At 38.5% G+C, this 14,045-nt stretch overlaps 1 protein-coding gene across 19 annotated transcripts in view; it reads left to right on the top strand.

Moving 5' to 3' along the window:
- The window catches only part of ACACA (acetyl-CoA carboxylase alpha), a 330,230-nt gene that overhangs the window by 178,509 nt on the left and 137,676 nt on the right, over positions 1–14,045 (top strand). For all 19 annotated transcript variants that reach the window (XR_010152891.1, XM_511428.9, XM_009432351.5 and 16 more), the window contains 4 exons: positions 4,953–5,066; positions 6,299–6,412; positions 7,793–7,882; positions 9,552–9,670. Coding sequence is in view for 18 of the 19 variants with exons in the window: in XM_511428.9 (XP_511428.5) it covers positions 4,953–5,066; positions 6,299–6,412; positions 7,793–7,882; positions 9,552–9,670 (437 nt within the window). In the remaining variant the exon portion in view is untranslated. The remainder of the gene's footprint in view (positions 1–4,952; positions 5,067–6,298; positions 6,413–7,792; positions 7,883–9,551; positions 9,671–14,045) is intronic.

Raw genomic sequence — 14,045 nt, forward strand, 5'->3', positions numbered from 1 at the left:
AATTTATGATGCTGATCAGCACCTTTCTTTCCTCCACTTAACCTGACTGCAAATAATTTTGTCCAATATGTAAATAAAGAAGAAAAGTCTTTCTCAGTGATTCCACATTCACTGAATAAGGGTGATATTAACAATTGTTAAACTTACCCTATGACATTTTTTGGGATATCAAAAAGTGCAGATATGACTAGAAGAAGCTACCAGTTCATTGCTGATCCTGGGTTTAGTGCCTACCCGGCTGAATAATAGTTAATGTCTTGAGAGCATTACACATAAGGTCACATTCTTTTCGTTTTGAATTGCCTTCTAAGATCAAGTTGGACTATGTTGGTTTCTTCTGTCAGTGAACTGTGTAACTTTGGCTATGCTTTTTTTTTTTTTTTTTTTTTAAATTAAAGATGTGGTCTCACTGTGTTGCCTGGGCTGCTGTCAAACTTCTGTGCTCAAATGGTCTTGGCCTCCCATCTTGGCCTCCCAAAATGCTGGGACTACAGGCATGAGCCACTGTGCCCAGCCTTGGCTATGGGTTTAACGTTTTATCATGTTTGTTGTATTTCTGCAAATTTGAACTATTTCCTATAGTTAGCTACCATCTAGGTCAAAAGTAAAAGCAAGAAATAACTGTTTTGTACCAGTATGGCTGAATAATAATTTTCACTTCGTTTTATGACTCTGGACAGTTGGAACAGACCTTTGGTTGGTGGATTGGGATGCCAGATTTTTGCAAGTGACCTGTAATCCCAAAATCAGCAGGTTGGCTCTTTAAACAAACCTTTTTATGTTGACTAAACACATCTGCTGACCTAGACAACATCTAAAGGTATCCTTACAAAATGTTCACCAGGATTAGATGGTGATGTTTGTTTGTCCAGTTGCCCAAAAGAAGCCTGTCTCTAGGACAGAGGGTAATAAACTTCCTGTTGGATGTTAGTTGGCATCTTAAGATGGGTGGTTCTGAAAAACCCTGATGTTTTCTTGCAGAACCTGAATGCTGTGTCTAGGTCAGGGACAAGACAGGAAGTTATTCTATACATAATTTTCTGTTGCCAATTTTTTTCTAAGTATTAATGATGACAGTGGAGAAAATATTTGAATGGAAAACTTCCAAGTCAGAATAGACCAATGAAAATAGTGGTTAATTCATACTGTTTGATAATTACTTCACATTTATTTATTTATTTATTTATTTATTTATTTATTTATTTATTTGTATATTTTTTGAGATGGAGTTTCGCTCTTATTGCCCAGGCTGGAGTGCAATGGCGCGATCTTGGCTCACCACAACCTCTGCCTCCTAGGTTCAAGCGATTCTCCTGCCTCAGCCTCCTGAGTAGCTGGGATAACAGGCATGCACCCACTGCACCCAGTTAATTTTGTATTTTTAGTAGAGACGGGGTTTCTGCATGTTGGTCAGGCTGGTCTCGAACGCCTGACCTCAGGTGATCCACCCACCTTGGCCTCCCAAAATGCTGGGATTACAGGTGTGAGCCACCGCACCCGGCCTTATTTATTTATTTTAATTTTATTTTATTTTATTTTATTTTGAGACGGAATTTCACTCTTGTTGCCCAGGCTGGAGTGCAATGACACAATCTCAGCTCACTGCAACCTCCACCTCCTGGGCAATTTTCTGGCTTCAGCCTCCCAAGTAGCTGGGATTACAGGCATGTGCCACCACGCCCGGCTAATTTTTTTGTATTTAGTAGAGATGGGGTTTCATCATGTTGGTCAGGCTGGTCTCGAACTGACCTCAGGTAATCCGCCCGCCTCGGCCTCCCAAAGTGCTGGGATTACAGGCGTGAGCCACCACGCCTGGCCCACATTTATTTTTTCTAATCTCCATAGTTCGCTTTTCTTACACATACTGTTGTTTTTTCCTGAAGCCCTTTTTTACTGCCTTTCTCTCATAGTGGAAAGATAAAATAAAAAAGTGGTTTTATGTGTTTTGCTTTGTTTTGTCTTTTAAGTTAGAGCATGATCTGTAACTGCCAGGCGCAGTGGCTCACACCTGTAATCCCAGCACTTTGGGAGGCCGAGGCGGGTGGAGAGAGACTCCATCTTAAAAACAAAACAAAACAAAACAAAACAAAACAAAACAAAACATGATCTGTAACTATGCAAGAGGATAACTCCATTTTTAAAAATTTTAGTTTCATCTGTAAAGGTAAACCTATATTTCTTTTAAAGGGAATGCATTCCATATCAAATCTGATATAGGTTGCGGAGGTGATTAGTGTGCTTTTTTTTTTTTCTTTTTTTATTTTTTTTGAGATGGAGTCTCGCTCTGTCACCCAGGCTGGAGTGCAGTGGCCCGATCTCGGCTCACTGCAAGCTCCGCCTCCCGGGTTCACGCCATTCTCCTGCCTCAGCCTCCCGAGTAGTTGGGACTACAGGCACCCGCCACCACGCCCGGCTAATTTTTTTGTATTTTTAGTAGAGACGGGGTTTCAACCGTGTTCTCCAGGATGGTCTCGATCTCCTGATCTCGTGATCCGCCCTCCTCGGCCTCCCAAAGTGCTGGGATTACAGGCGTGAGCCACCGCGCCCGGCCCCAGTGCTCTTATTTTGTCATGTTGGCTTTTGTTTCTAATGTTGAGACTTTAGTCTGGCTTTGTACAGAGGAGTTGAGTTGTGGCATTACCCAGTACACTTCTTATGTTTTTAGGCATTTTGGTGGGTCATTCCAATGCTTTTAGTAAGTACTTCGGAAAAGGAGTATGTTTGCTCTATTAAGAACATTAGGAAAGGGACTTAGGTAGGAAAAAATTATGTTGGTTTCCCTACCTACTGTTATCTATCAATTCTTTCCTTCTGTCTTTCTATGGTCCTGTTTCTGGTAGTTTTACATATTCCTTTGAAATTCTGTTTTGCTCATTAGTTCTCAGCAAAAGGTGAGACTTACTTGCATTTCCTTTCTCCTGTTTGCTTTTATGCCTAGGATAGGTAGAACAGATTCTCTAATCTGTGCTACCTGTTCAGTAGAACCTCTGGGTTTATCTTCACTTTAATAGCAGCTTTTATTTTTCTCACTCAGATGAGTGAATTATCTGGGTGAAATGGGTGAAAGCAGTACTTGCACTTCCTTAATTATAAATCCCATCATATGTTTTATGACTCTGGACAGTCAGAGCAGACCTCTGATTGGTGGATTAGGGAACCAGAATCTCATTATATCATTTTCTTAAAAAAAAAAAAAAAAGGGTTTGAGAAACCTTCCCAGCATAATGGCATTGAGTATTTCAAAAGTTTACCTTGTGATGTGGAAGGTAGGGGTTTTGGAAAAAGCACGTCTTTTATTTATACTGCATTTATTTATACCTCTGTGATAAAGGTCTATAAAGAGCATCCCTGAGATGGGGAAGGTTAAGTATGAAATAGAAATTCTTCAAGAAAAGGGCTGATCATCAAAGTGGGGAGATTAACATGCAGCAACAAGCAGGCCCTTTGGGTCTTCTTTCATGTCCCATTGGTAGTAGGGGGAGAATAAATATTTATAAAATACAAAGGCAATTCTTTAAAAAAAAAATTTTTTTTTTTTTTTTTTTGAGACAGAGTCTCGCTCTGTTGCCCAGGCTGGAGTGCAGTGGCACGATCTCGGCTCACTGCAAGGTCCACCTCCCGGGTTCACGCCATTCTCCTGCCTCAGCCTCCTGAGTAGCTTGGACTACAGGTGCCCGCCACCACGCCCGGCTAATTTTTTGTATTTTTAGTAGAGACGGGGTTTCACCGTGTTAGCCAGGATGGTCTTGACCTCATGATCCGCATGCCTCGGCTTCCCAAAGTGCTAAGATTACAGGCATGAGCCACAGCGCCCGGCCTAAAAATTTTTTGTTTTATTTATTTTTATTTTTTATTTTTAGAGATGGGGTCTCACCATGTTGCCTAGGCTGGTCTTGAACTCCTGGGCTCAAGCAGTCCTCCTGTCTTGACCTCCCAAAATGCTGGGATTACAGGTGTGAGCCACCCTGCCCAGCCAAGGCAATTATTTAAAACTCCAAGTAGAGGTAGTGATATCTAAATGGATATATTTTATATGGTGTCGTGTTAATAATTACTACTGCAAGTAGCTCTGTAAAATTCAAAAAGGACAGACATTTATAAAAACTGCATTTACATTTTTTTCAGCTTAGATGAAAATTGCATGGATAATGAATGAATTTAGGGAATAAACTGATATTCCACTGGACTCCAGTAAGGATATTTCTCTCAGAATATGATTGGGATTATTTTCTTAACATTTTTTACTTCTTAGAAGAGGAAGGACCCAATACTGAATAAACCATGGATTCTATAGTAGGAGCCTGTTTTTTTCCTCTAATTCAGCTAAGGATTCACATGTTTAAGTATCATGGAATGCTTCTTGGTACAGGAAGAAGAGAAATGGTTTGGGATGCAGAATTGCCAGCATATGAGATGGTGTTTTAGTTAGTGTGTGTTTATAAATAAATAATTTATTCTTGTGTTTCTGTTTTGCATCCTCCTGGGTTGCTGACAATTTGGTTTATGAGATGAAAACCACTGGGGTGGTTCTTTTTGCCTTATATCTACCTTCTTTCCAAAAGTGGGAGGGGAAACAGGAAGGCCTTTAGTCCCTGTTATTTAAAACTTTCTCTTAAAACTTTGAGACATATCTATTATTTCTTACTCAGAATCCCCTTGGCCCCTTTTATTAGTCTCTAATGATTCCTTCTGCGTGTTAAAAGTATAGTGTTGATTTATAAGGAAATACATTAGGAATTTTGAATGAGGGATTTGGGCTGCCTCTCCTTAGCCAAACTTCCTCTGGGATCTTCTTTACCACATTGTTTAGGGTAAAAATAATAGGAAGTTTGCATTTTCTTATTAATCCAGCTGGGTTTACTTTGTTTTCATTCCTTTTCTCTATTTTAAAATCCTATCCACCTGTTCTTTTTAATATGACTATCTATGTTCTTTTTTACATTAACAATTAGGATCAGTTGTGTGGCCGGGACCCTACTCTCACTGATGAGCTGCTGAATATTCTCACAGAGCTAACTCAACTCAGTAAGACCACCAATGCCAAAGTAGCACTTCGAGCACGCCAGGTAAGGACATTTGTTGGTTTTCTTAAAGGAGGGATGGCTTTCATAGATCAGGCAGTCCTGGACACAATGAACTTTTGCTTAATCACTTTACAAAGAACATGTTATTTTCTATATATGTGTCACATTTTCCTCAGAACAAATGTTTTCAAGTGGTATGTTTTTTAAAGAGAAAGGAAAATATTAATGCTGCGTCTCTTTAAAATAGAAGCCCTTTCCCCATTAAAAAATCCTGGTATCATTCCCTTCCCTCCCTAGTAGCCCTGTGATAGTAAACCAGGGTCAGGTGGAGGAAAGGACACTCAGGGAAGAAAATAGACTCAATATTTCTTACTTCCCAAAGGGAGCTTAGAAGCAGATGAAAACTTCCAAGTGTACAGGAAATAATCAAGTGTGGAAAGCAGAAAGATAATGAAATGAATCTTAGGCGGTAGCAGTCAGAACAACCCCAGAGAAGTCCAGTTAGTTTCACCCTGCAGTCTTCATTTCCATTCCAAAAGGTTTCAGCAGGGAAGCCAAGAGTTGGCACTCCCTTTGTGTTTCAGTGCATGGGCATTGACAAGGAAGCAGCATTTGAAGCTGTTCAGTGACCTTCTGCTTTCTCTACAATTGTATCCATGTCACTGAACTACTCAAAGCTATTGAACCTCTCAGTGACCTGCTGAGGGTATTCAGATCCTACCGTGTCACTGTTTGTTTGTTTGTGACACTGCTTTCACTCTCTCTGCCCCTCACACACACTGGTGTTACTTCCTGATGCGTTCTCCTTGGTGCTGAGTACCTGGGGCTGTCAAAGCAGCTTTCTCTAGTCTTTCTTTCTACTTCAGAGTTGTAAAAGGCTAGCTCTGCTGCATCTACCTTTCCCATAGCTGCTCCCTGCCAGACCTGATTCCCAATTAACAGCTAGTCATGCAGTCCCTAGGACCAGCAGCTTTGCAATGGTAAATCACATACACTGATGGAACTTGATCGAAGCTGTTTTCTCTCCCTTCCCCCTACCCACCATGGGAAATTGGCCACAATGCAAATCATGGTGAGAGTCAACTGAGATTCAGTATTTGGTGGCACTGGCTTTATGTTACAGGACCTAGAAGTTGTTTTACTTGGTCTCTGTTTTATCTGTGATGCCTGCACTTACAGATTTATATTTATTGCTTTTGTATCAGAGCTGCCTAATAGGAGTCTAGAATAATCACTCCGAGGAATGTGTGCCTCCTATTTTGTTCTCACTCTAGGTTCTTATTGCCTCCCATCTGCCATCATATGAGCTTCGCCATAACCAAGTAGAGTCTATCTTCCTATCAGCTATTGACATGTATGGACATCAATTTTGCATTGAGAACCTGCAGGTATATATATATATATATAACCCTTTCCTGCCTATCTGGACTCTTACCTCCTTTATTCTCAAGCATAGTTTAAGTAATTAATCAATTAATTAATTAATTTTGATTTTCCATATAATGGAGTTTCATACCTTGACTTTCTAAAATGATTTATACTTATGAATATTTTTTTCATACAAATGCTGTTAGAATTGTGGTTTAGCTTAAAAATCAAATAGGCCTGCCTTGATAGAAGTGTCCTATTGAAGTCTTTATCTTTGTACTTTACCTAGAAAGTATTCTAGGCCAGAATTAAATGACAAGGCTGGTTGATTTCTGATATATATATATACACACACACATTTCTCTGATGATTTATGATATTTGAATCAGATGTATACATAGGTAGTTGTTACTCTTCTGGAGACAAAGCTATTTAAGTATCATTTAATTTTAATTTTATGTTAATGCTTATTATTAAGCTTTATAAGAAGCCCGTTTTTAAGAGATTATTGTCTAATTTTACTACTAATCAGAAGGACCACCGCAATTATTTTTTAAACGTTATCTTCTCAGGAATGACTTTATATTTTTCTACCTGGAAACAAGGATACCACTGTTATATCTGGCCCAGGGGAATCTTTAGACTTTCTGTAACATTTCTTCCTGGGGAATCTAGAAGGGAAAAAAGGATGTTTTTTCTTATTTGGTTAATAGCTGAAATCTAGGGTTTCAACTGGAGTTCAAATCTAGCGTTTACCATAGTGGAATATTGAGACAATATTTGTTTTATTTAATTTTTCTGAGACAGAGTCTCACTCTGTTGCCCAGGCTGGAGTGCAGTGGCATAATCTCGGCTCACTGCAACCTCCACCTCCTGAGTTCAAGCGATTCTTGTGCCTTGGCCTCCAGAGTAGCTGGGATTACAGGCACTCACTACCACGCCCGGCTAATTTTTGTATTTTTAACAGAGACAGGGTTTCGCCATGTTGGCCAGGCTGGTCTCGAACTCCTGACCTCAAGTGATCTGCCCGCCTTGGCCTCCTAAAGTGCTGGGATTATAGGCGTGAGCCACCATGCCTGGTGAAGACAATATTTAGAGAGTTCAGATAAATGTCAGAAAAGAATAACAGTCATAAACACTTATATTAGCATACAAATAATGCATTGTTAATTCAGTATTCCAAGAATTTTACATGTATTTACTCATGTAATACAACAGCCCTATGAGGATAGGTATTTTATTTTCTCCACTTTGTAGCTCAGGAAGCTGAGGCACAGAGAGATTATGGCATTCAGAGACAAAATTCTTAGGTTTCACTAAATGCTTCAAATGCCAAATAGTGTCCATTGAAATTGTTCTCCTTTGGATGTAAGGCTTAAGCCTGTCTTTGTATCTTCTAGAAACTCATCCTATCAGAAACATCTATTTTTGATGTCCTACCAAACTTCTTCTATCACAGCAACCAAGTAGTGAGGATGGCAGCTCTGGAGGTAAGTATTTATGGTAATGGGACATGACCTTTTCCTTTGTTTCTAGCTGGTTTCTTCTGTCTATTTGGCTGCCATGTCAGTTCTAGTTCTCTGGCCTTAAGGTTGGTTCTTAAGGGTAGTTAGTCTCTTTTCCTCTGAAACAGTATGTGCTTACTCAGATACTTTACTCAAGTGTTTCATCTGAACTCATCACCAGCTTCTAGGTTCCAATCACAGGAAAATAGCTGCCAGCATTTTTCAGTAGTTTCTATTTTCCAGGTATTTGAATTCTCCCATTTCATAATGAGTTAGGATTCCTTGTAACACAAAAAGCGAAAATATATGGCTGATCAGAGCATGTGTCATCTTACCATTGTGTGATTTGGGCCAAATTAAAATTGATTTTAGTTATGTTTGGATTGTCAAGCAGCTCTTATGAAATACTTCCTCAAAGGAAAGAAAGTAATAGCATTTAATGAACTGTGTTTTAGGTATTTTATCTTTCTCATTTAATCCTACAGTTACTTTAGGAAGTAAGAAGAAAGTGAGACTCTGAGAGGTTAAGTGATTTGTCCAAAATCACATAGATAATAAGTGGAAGAGTTTGCATTTGAACTCAGGCTAATCTGACTCCAAAGACTTCTGTTTCCGCTACAGCACACTACCTCATTAAGCACAAAAATTGCAGGCCCTGAATACCACTGTAAAGTTACCAAATAGTTGTTTTTTGAAGATGGGGAAAAAGAGTGTTTTAGATGATTTTATGTAATGTAACATCACGGTAGTCTGTTGCCAGCTCTTTTGTGTTACTTTTTATTTGTGCTCTGTGGTAGAGTGTAAATTATCCTACTCAGTAAATGCCAAAAGTTTTAAAACATTTAAGTGTTTTGTAGTGTTTTTATGTCATTTAATGAGAAGCTTCCTTATATACTTCCCGTGCCATAGAATCTCAGGTAGCATTTTATGTGCATGGCAAATTTGCTGTGAAATGTGTGAGGTTGGACTGACAGTTTTTGCAGAGATGTAGCCTATTGCTGTTTCTTTTTTTAATTTAAATTTATTTTTATTTTATTTTATTGCTGTTCCTTTAACTCTTAAGTCAAGTTCATGTATTTGAGATATTATATGTCAAATTATGTCTTACTGCTTATGCCTTACTGCTTTTGATCAGGGTTTGCTGAAAACTGATTTTGAGCGGGTGGGGAAGTCGGGGAGGACGCGAAACAAAGACATGAGATAGTAAAAGAGTTGAACTGTACTGTGATTGCTTGTGTCTTCTATTTTCACTCTGTAAGTGGCTCAAAATCAGCACCTCTCATTTTTCTCACTGCTTAATCTTCTGTTGAAATGATCATGCTTAATAGATTAATAGTTGTAGTTCTATATGCTGTCTTTTGCTAAAGATTAAACCTTCTCCAGGGTTTAGGTTAGTGTGGAAGAAGGTTTACAGTGCACATAGGTGTCCAGCAGAGGCAGCCTAGTTTTGTTTTCATTAGTAGTCATGGTTATAGTATTAAGACTCCAGCTTTATTAATTAAAGCAATATATGTACGTATACATAGGGCCTTGGGACTTCTCTCCCCACAGAGCACCTTCTGCCTCAGATACCTCGTTTCAAGACTCTTTTTCTGGGCTATTTTCTTAATTTCTGTTTTTGAAATTTATTTACTGAGGGTTTCTTTTGAACCAGGTGTATGTTCGAAGGGCTTATATTGCCTACGAACTTAACAGCGTACAACACCGCCAGCTTAAGGACAACACCTGTGTGGTGGAATTCCAGTTCATGCTGCCCACATCTCATCCAAACAGGTGAGTTTGAGGTGGTATGTGCACCCGAGCCAGCCAGAGGTATACCATGAGAATCAAGGGGAGTAATGTGTATGACAATTCCATGTTTTTTTAGTTAGAAATATAGGGCAAAAAATGAACAATATGAACCAAAAGAGAAGAGCCTTTTGGTGCCCACTTCTTTGATATAAAGAGAAAAATTATGGTCTAAGTAAGATGAAAGTTTAGGATTACTCCATTCATTCTTGCTTGTATTATGTCACTGAGGAAATAGTTTCTTTCTTTTTTAAAAAATTAGAAAGAATTTACTAGCATTTTACTTGCTAGAACTTTGCCAGAAAAATCACTCTTTTTAACAATTTAAATCAGCAATTAGACCAAAAAAATATTTTGGGTGGAATGCTTTTCTTTTCTATATGTTTGCTATGGGTTGAGGTTATATCTGAGCCAGTTTCATTATCTCCCTAAAACAGACAACCTGAATTTAGCAGTTGAAATTCAATCAGTTTTTAAAAATTACATTGCAGAACCAAACTTCTTAATCTCAAATAAATTACTGAATTAAGCCATGATAATTACATTATTTGTCCCTTCCTGTCTTTTAAAAAATAAAATGTACATATGGACGTTTTTGTTTCAGAATTGCTTTTGTTTTAAAATGAAAACACTTTATCTTATAGACTATCTTTTAAAAAGTATTCTAAGGCAATGAAAATCTAGGAATTCCACCCACACATAGGTTCATCCCCTCCTGTACTTTCATTCTTTTTAGTAATACCACAGGAAATATAAATACCACAGCCAATCTTAACCTGCCCCTCTCCATTTCTTCTTTATGGCCTTTGGTTCTTCACTTGGTATTACAAAGTACTGTGTCTTTGGGGAACCTTAGTTATAGACACCAGAAATGGTTTTGTTCTAAATTGCCACTTCACCCAAAGCAATAGAAACCCTTTCCGGAGACAAAGAAGACTGTGCTGAGACTTTTGGCCACTGGATGCCACTGTTGATCCAGCAGAGGTCGGCAGATGAGCAGAGGCATCTTCAGAAAAAGTACCTCTCTTCTTTGTCTCAGAATATCCTTTCACTTCTCTACCTCAAAAATACCTTATGGCTGGCAGAGAAAAGCATATATCCTTGATTTAGCAAGCATCTCTCGGTACATTTTTGCCTCCATGGATTTCAGAATCTCATTTTCTAGAAACGAATGGTTGTCCTTCAGTGAGCGGCGAAGTACTCATGGCACACATAGGCTCAGCACTCAGTCTTCTTTCTTTTCCTGCATTCCTTGAATAATTGTAGAGAACTACACGCTATACTTAATGCTCTTTGTAATTCTCAGGGCAGTTCTCCTTTTCTTCCTGCTTTTTCCTGCTTCCCTTTGGGCAGTGATTTGTAGTCAGGCTGCAGGGCCGCTTCTGATTTCCTTCCCTCCTCATCACTCTCCTTGTCTTTCTTAATTGTTCTCCCTGTCCTACTTTTTTTTTATTTGAGGATATGTCCAGTTTGGTGAGGGAATGTTGGCTGAAAAATGAGAGAAATTCTTCTTGACTGCTTTGTTAAGAAATCTTATTCACCTTTCTATGTCAAGAGTATGAATCTTGGTTAGTTCAATGTGGTTACAAAACTTATATGCCTGTCCCTCCCAACGTCTGGACATGCCTGTGGATAAAGATCAGACTTGAACATAACAGTAATCCTGTAATCTCCCTGAAGTCTCCCTTGGTTGTCAGTGGAATTCTAAACCTGCTGGATTATTATTGTTATTGTCATCATTATTATTGGTATAACTGCGAAGGTGAAGATAATTGCAAAATAAAAAGGAAAAATAAAATCATCTTTGTGAAAACCAGAAAAATGTTAAAATTTCTTTAATTTTTTTTGGATCTAAAGTTCTTTTGTTTAGGATCAAATGATCACGTTTGATCATAAAATGATGTATTTAGTTTCAGAGTATAGCTTGTTCAGTTATTGCAGATTTACTACTTGAATTTAGTTTTATAAGATTATATACATAATATATTATATATAATATATATGAAAAATGTTTTTTATATATATAAAATATATTTTTCCCCCAAATGTTTTTGTTAAAATTTGGATTTATAACCTTATTGTGACACCAGCTGGTGTACTGCAATTGAATTCTGACACTAGCCATCTGAAGTTAGATCAGATGCCACAGGCTAAGGGCTCAGTCCACCACCAAATTGTCCCTACTTCAGATGGGGCCATAAGTGGGGTCCCCTGGCCACTTGCACTTCTGACCAACTGGCTACAAATTTGAGGGTCCCCTCAGTTTTCTCAGTTTGATAATTCCCTCAGAACAACTCACAGAGTTCAAGCACTACAGTTTTATTGTCAGGATCAGCCAAAAGCACGAGACGCTTAGGGTGAAGTGTGGGATGGTCTCAAACACAGAGCTTCCCAGTTTGTTCCCTGTGGAATCAGAGTTTATCAACCCTCTCAGCACATCCATGTGTTCACCAACCAAGAAGCTCCATTGACCTTCAGTGTCCAGAGTATTTTAAAATCAGGGCTTCATTATGTAGGCATGCTTGATTAAATCATAGCCTACGTGATTAAACTCAATCTCCCCTCCCAGAGGTCTGGCTGGCTGAAAGCCCTCAACCTTCTAATCACACAGTTGGTCTTTCTAGTGACCAGCTCCCCTCCTGAGTCATCTCATCTCTTAGCATAAACTCAGGTGTGATCCAAGGGGCTTATAAATAACAATGACACTCCTATTACTTGGGAAATTATAAGGATTTAGTCTCTCTTCCAGGAACCAGAGACAATGGCCAAAGTCTTTATTATACAATAGGCCTGCTCATCTTAAACAGAAATCTAAACTCTTTTAGATTTAGCTAGTTTTGAGCCAAGTACTTTTCTTCTTTTTCTAACTCCAGTACTTTTTTTGTATGTTATTGTTTTGATCAAGCAGGCAAAAAGCATATTGTTTCTCATTCTACAGAAAGAAGTTACAGAGGGCTACCAATATTTGTTCCACTCTGTCCTGTAAGGCTCAGTTATGTCCACTAACCTCTAGATTAATGATTCTCAGAATTATCTGAGGGGTAATTTGAAAATACACATATTGGGGTCCTGACTTTCAAGACCCGATTCATTTTGGATTAGAGTCCAGGTGACCACTTTGAAAAGCTCCTCTGAACTCTGATGAACAGCTATAATTGACAGTTACTCTAAACCAGTACTGTCAAATAGAAATATAATACAAGCTACATGCTATTTAAAATTTTCTATTGGCCACATTTAAAAGTAAAAAGAAACAGATAAAAATAATTCAAATAACATCTTATTTAACCCATTATATCCAAAATACCATTTCAATATGTAATAACAATTGTTAATATTTTTTCTTTTATTCATACTGTATCTTTGAAATTTAGCATGTATTCTATACTTACAGCATATCTCAATATAAACTAGCCGTATTTCAAGTACTACCCTAGCTGCATGTGGCTAATGGCTGCTATATTAGACAGTTCTTCTTAGACCAAAAATTAATTAGGACAGTCACACTGAGCCCTCTTTTTTTTTTTTTTTTTTTTGTTACTGGTAGTGCCCGTGGAGAGAGGAAAAATTATTATTCTTATGTTGCTTATTCTTAGTAGTTACAGGAATTATCCACACTTGATATTATAGATGTTACACTACAATATTTTATGCATGCTTTAAAAATCAGTGAGAATAAAGAAAAGGTATATGAATCATACATATTTTACTTATCAATATAAAACAGAATTTTATATTTTTCCCAATTGAGGTTAACAAACCAATTTTTTTTTTTTCCCCTCCCATAGAGATGGGGTCTTGCCATGTTCCCAGGCTGGTCTCAAATAATTCTCCTGCTTCAGCCTCTCAAGTAGCTGGGACTACAGGCATGTGCCGCCATACCTAGTACAGACCAAAAATTATTGGGGGAGAAAACAGGTTTTTTTTTTTTTTTGAGATGGAGTCTCACTCTGTCGCCCAGGCTGGAGTGCAGTGGCGCGATCTGGGCTCACTGCAAGCTCTGCCTCCTGGGTTCAAGCGATTATCCTGCCTCAGCCTCCCGAGTAGCTGGGACTACAGGTGCCTGCCACGACGCCCGGCTAATATTTTGTATTTTTAATAGAGACGAGGTTTCACCGTGTTAGCCAGGATGGTCTCGATCTCATTACCTCGTGATCCGTCTACCTCAGCCTCCCAAAGTGCTGGGATTACAGGCATGAGCCACGGTATTTTGTTTAACCAATTTTTTGTGTTTTCTTTCCTTGCACTTGGTCTTCACATTCCTAGCTAGGTGTTTTTGAAGTAGACAAAATTTGTCCAGCACATCATTAGAAGTGTCTTAGTAAGCTGTAATATCAAAGCAAGACTGCAATCTCATTGT

The sequence above is a fragment of the Pan troglodytes genome, chromosome 19 (assembly GCF_028858775.2).
Source record: "Pan troglodytes isolate AG18354 chromosome 19, NHGRI_mPanTro3-v2.0_pri, whole genome shotgun sequence".
Taxonomy (NCBI): Eukaryota; Metazoa; Chordata; class Mammalia; order Primates; family Hominidae; genus Pan; species Pan troglodytes.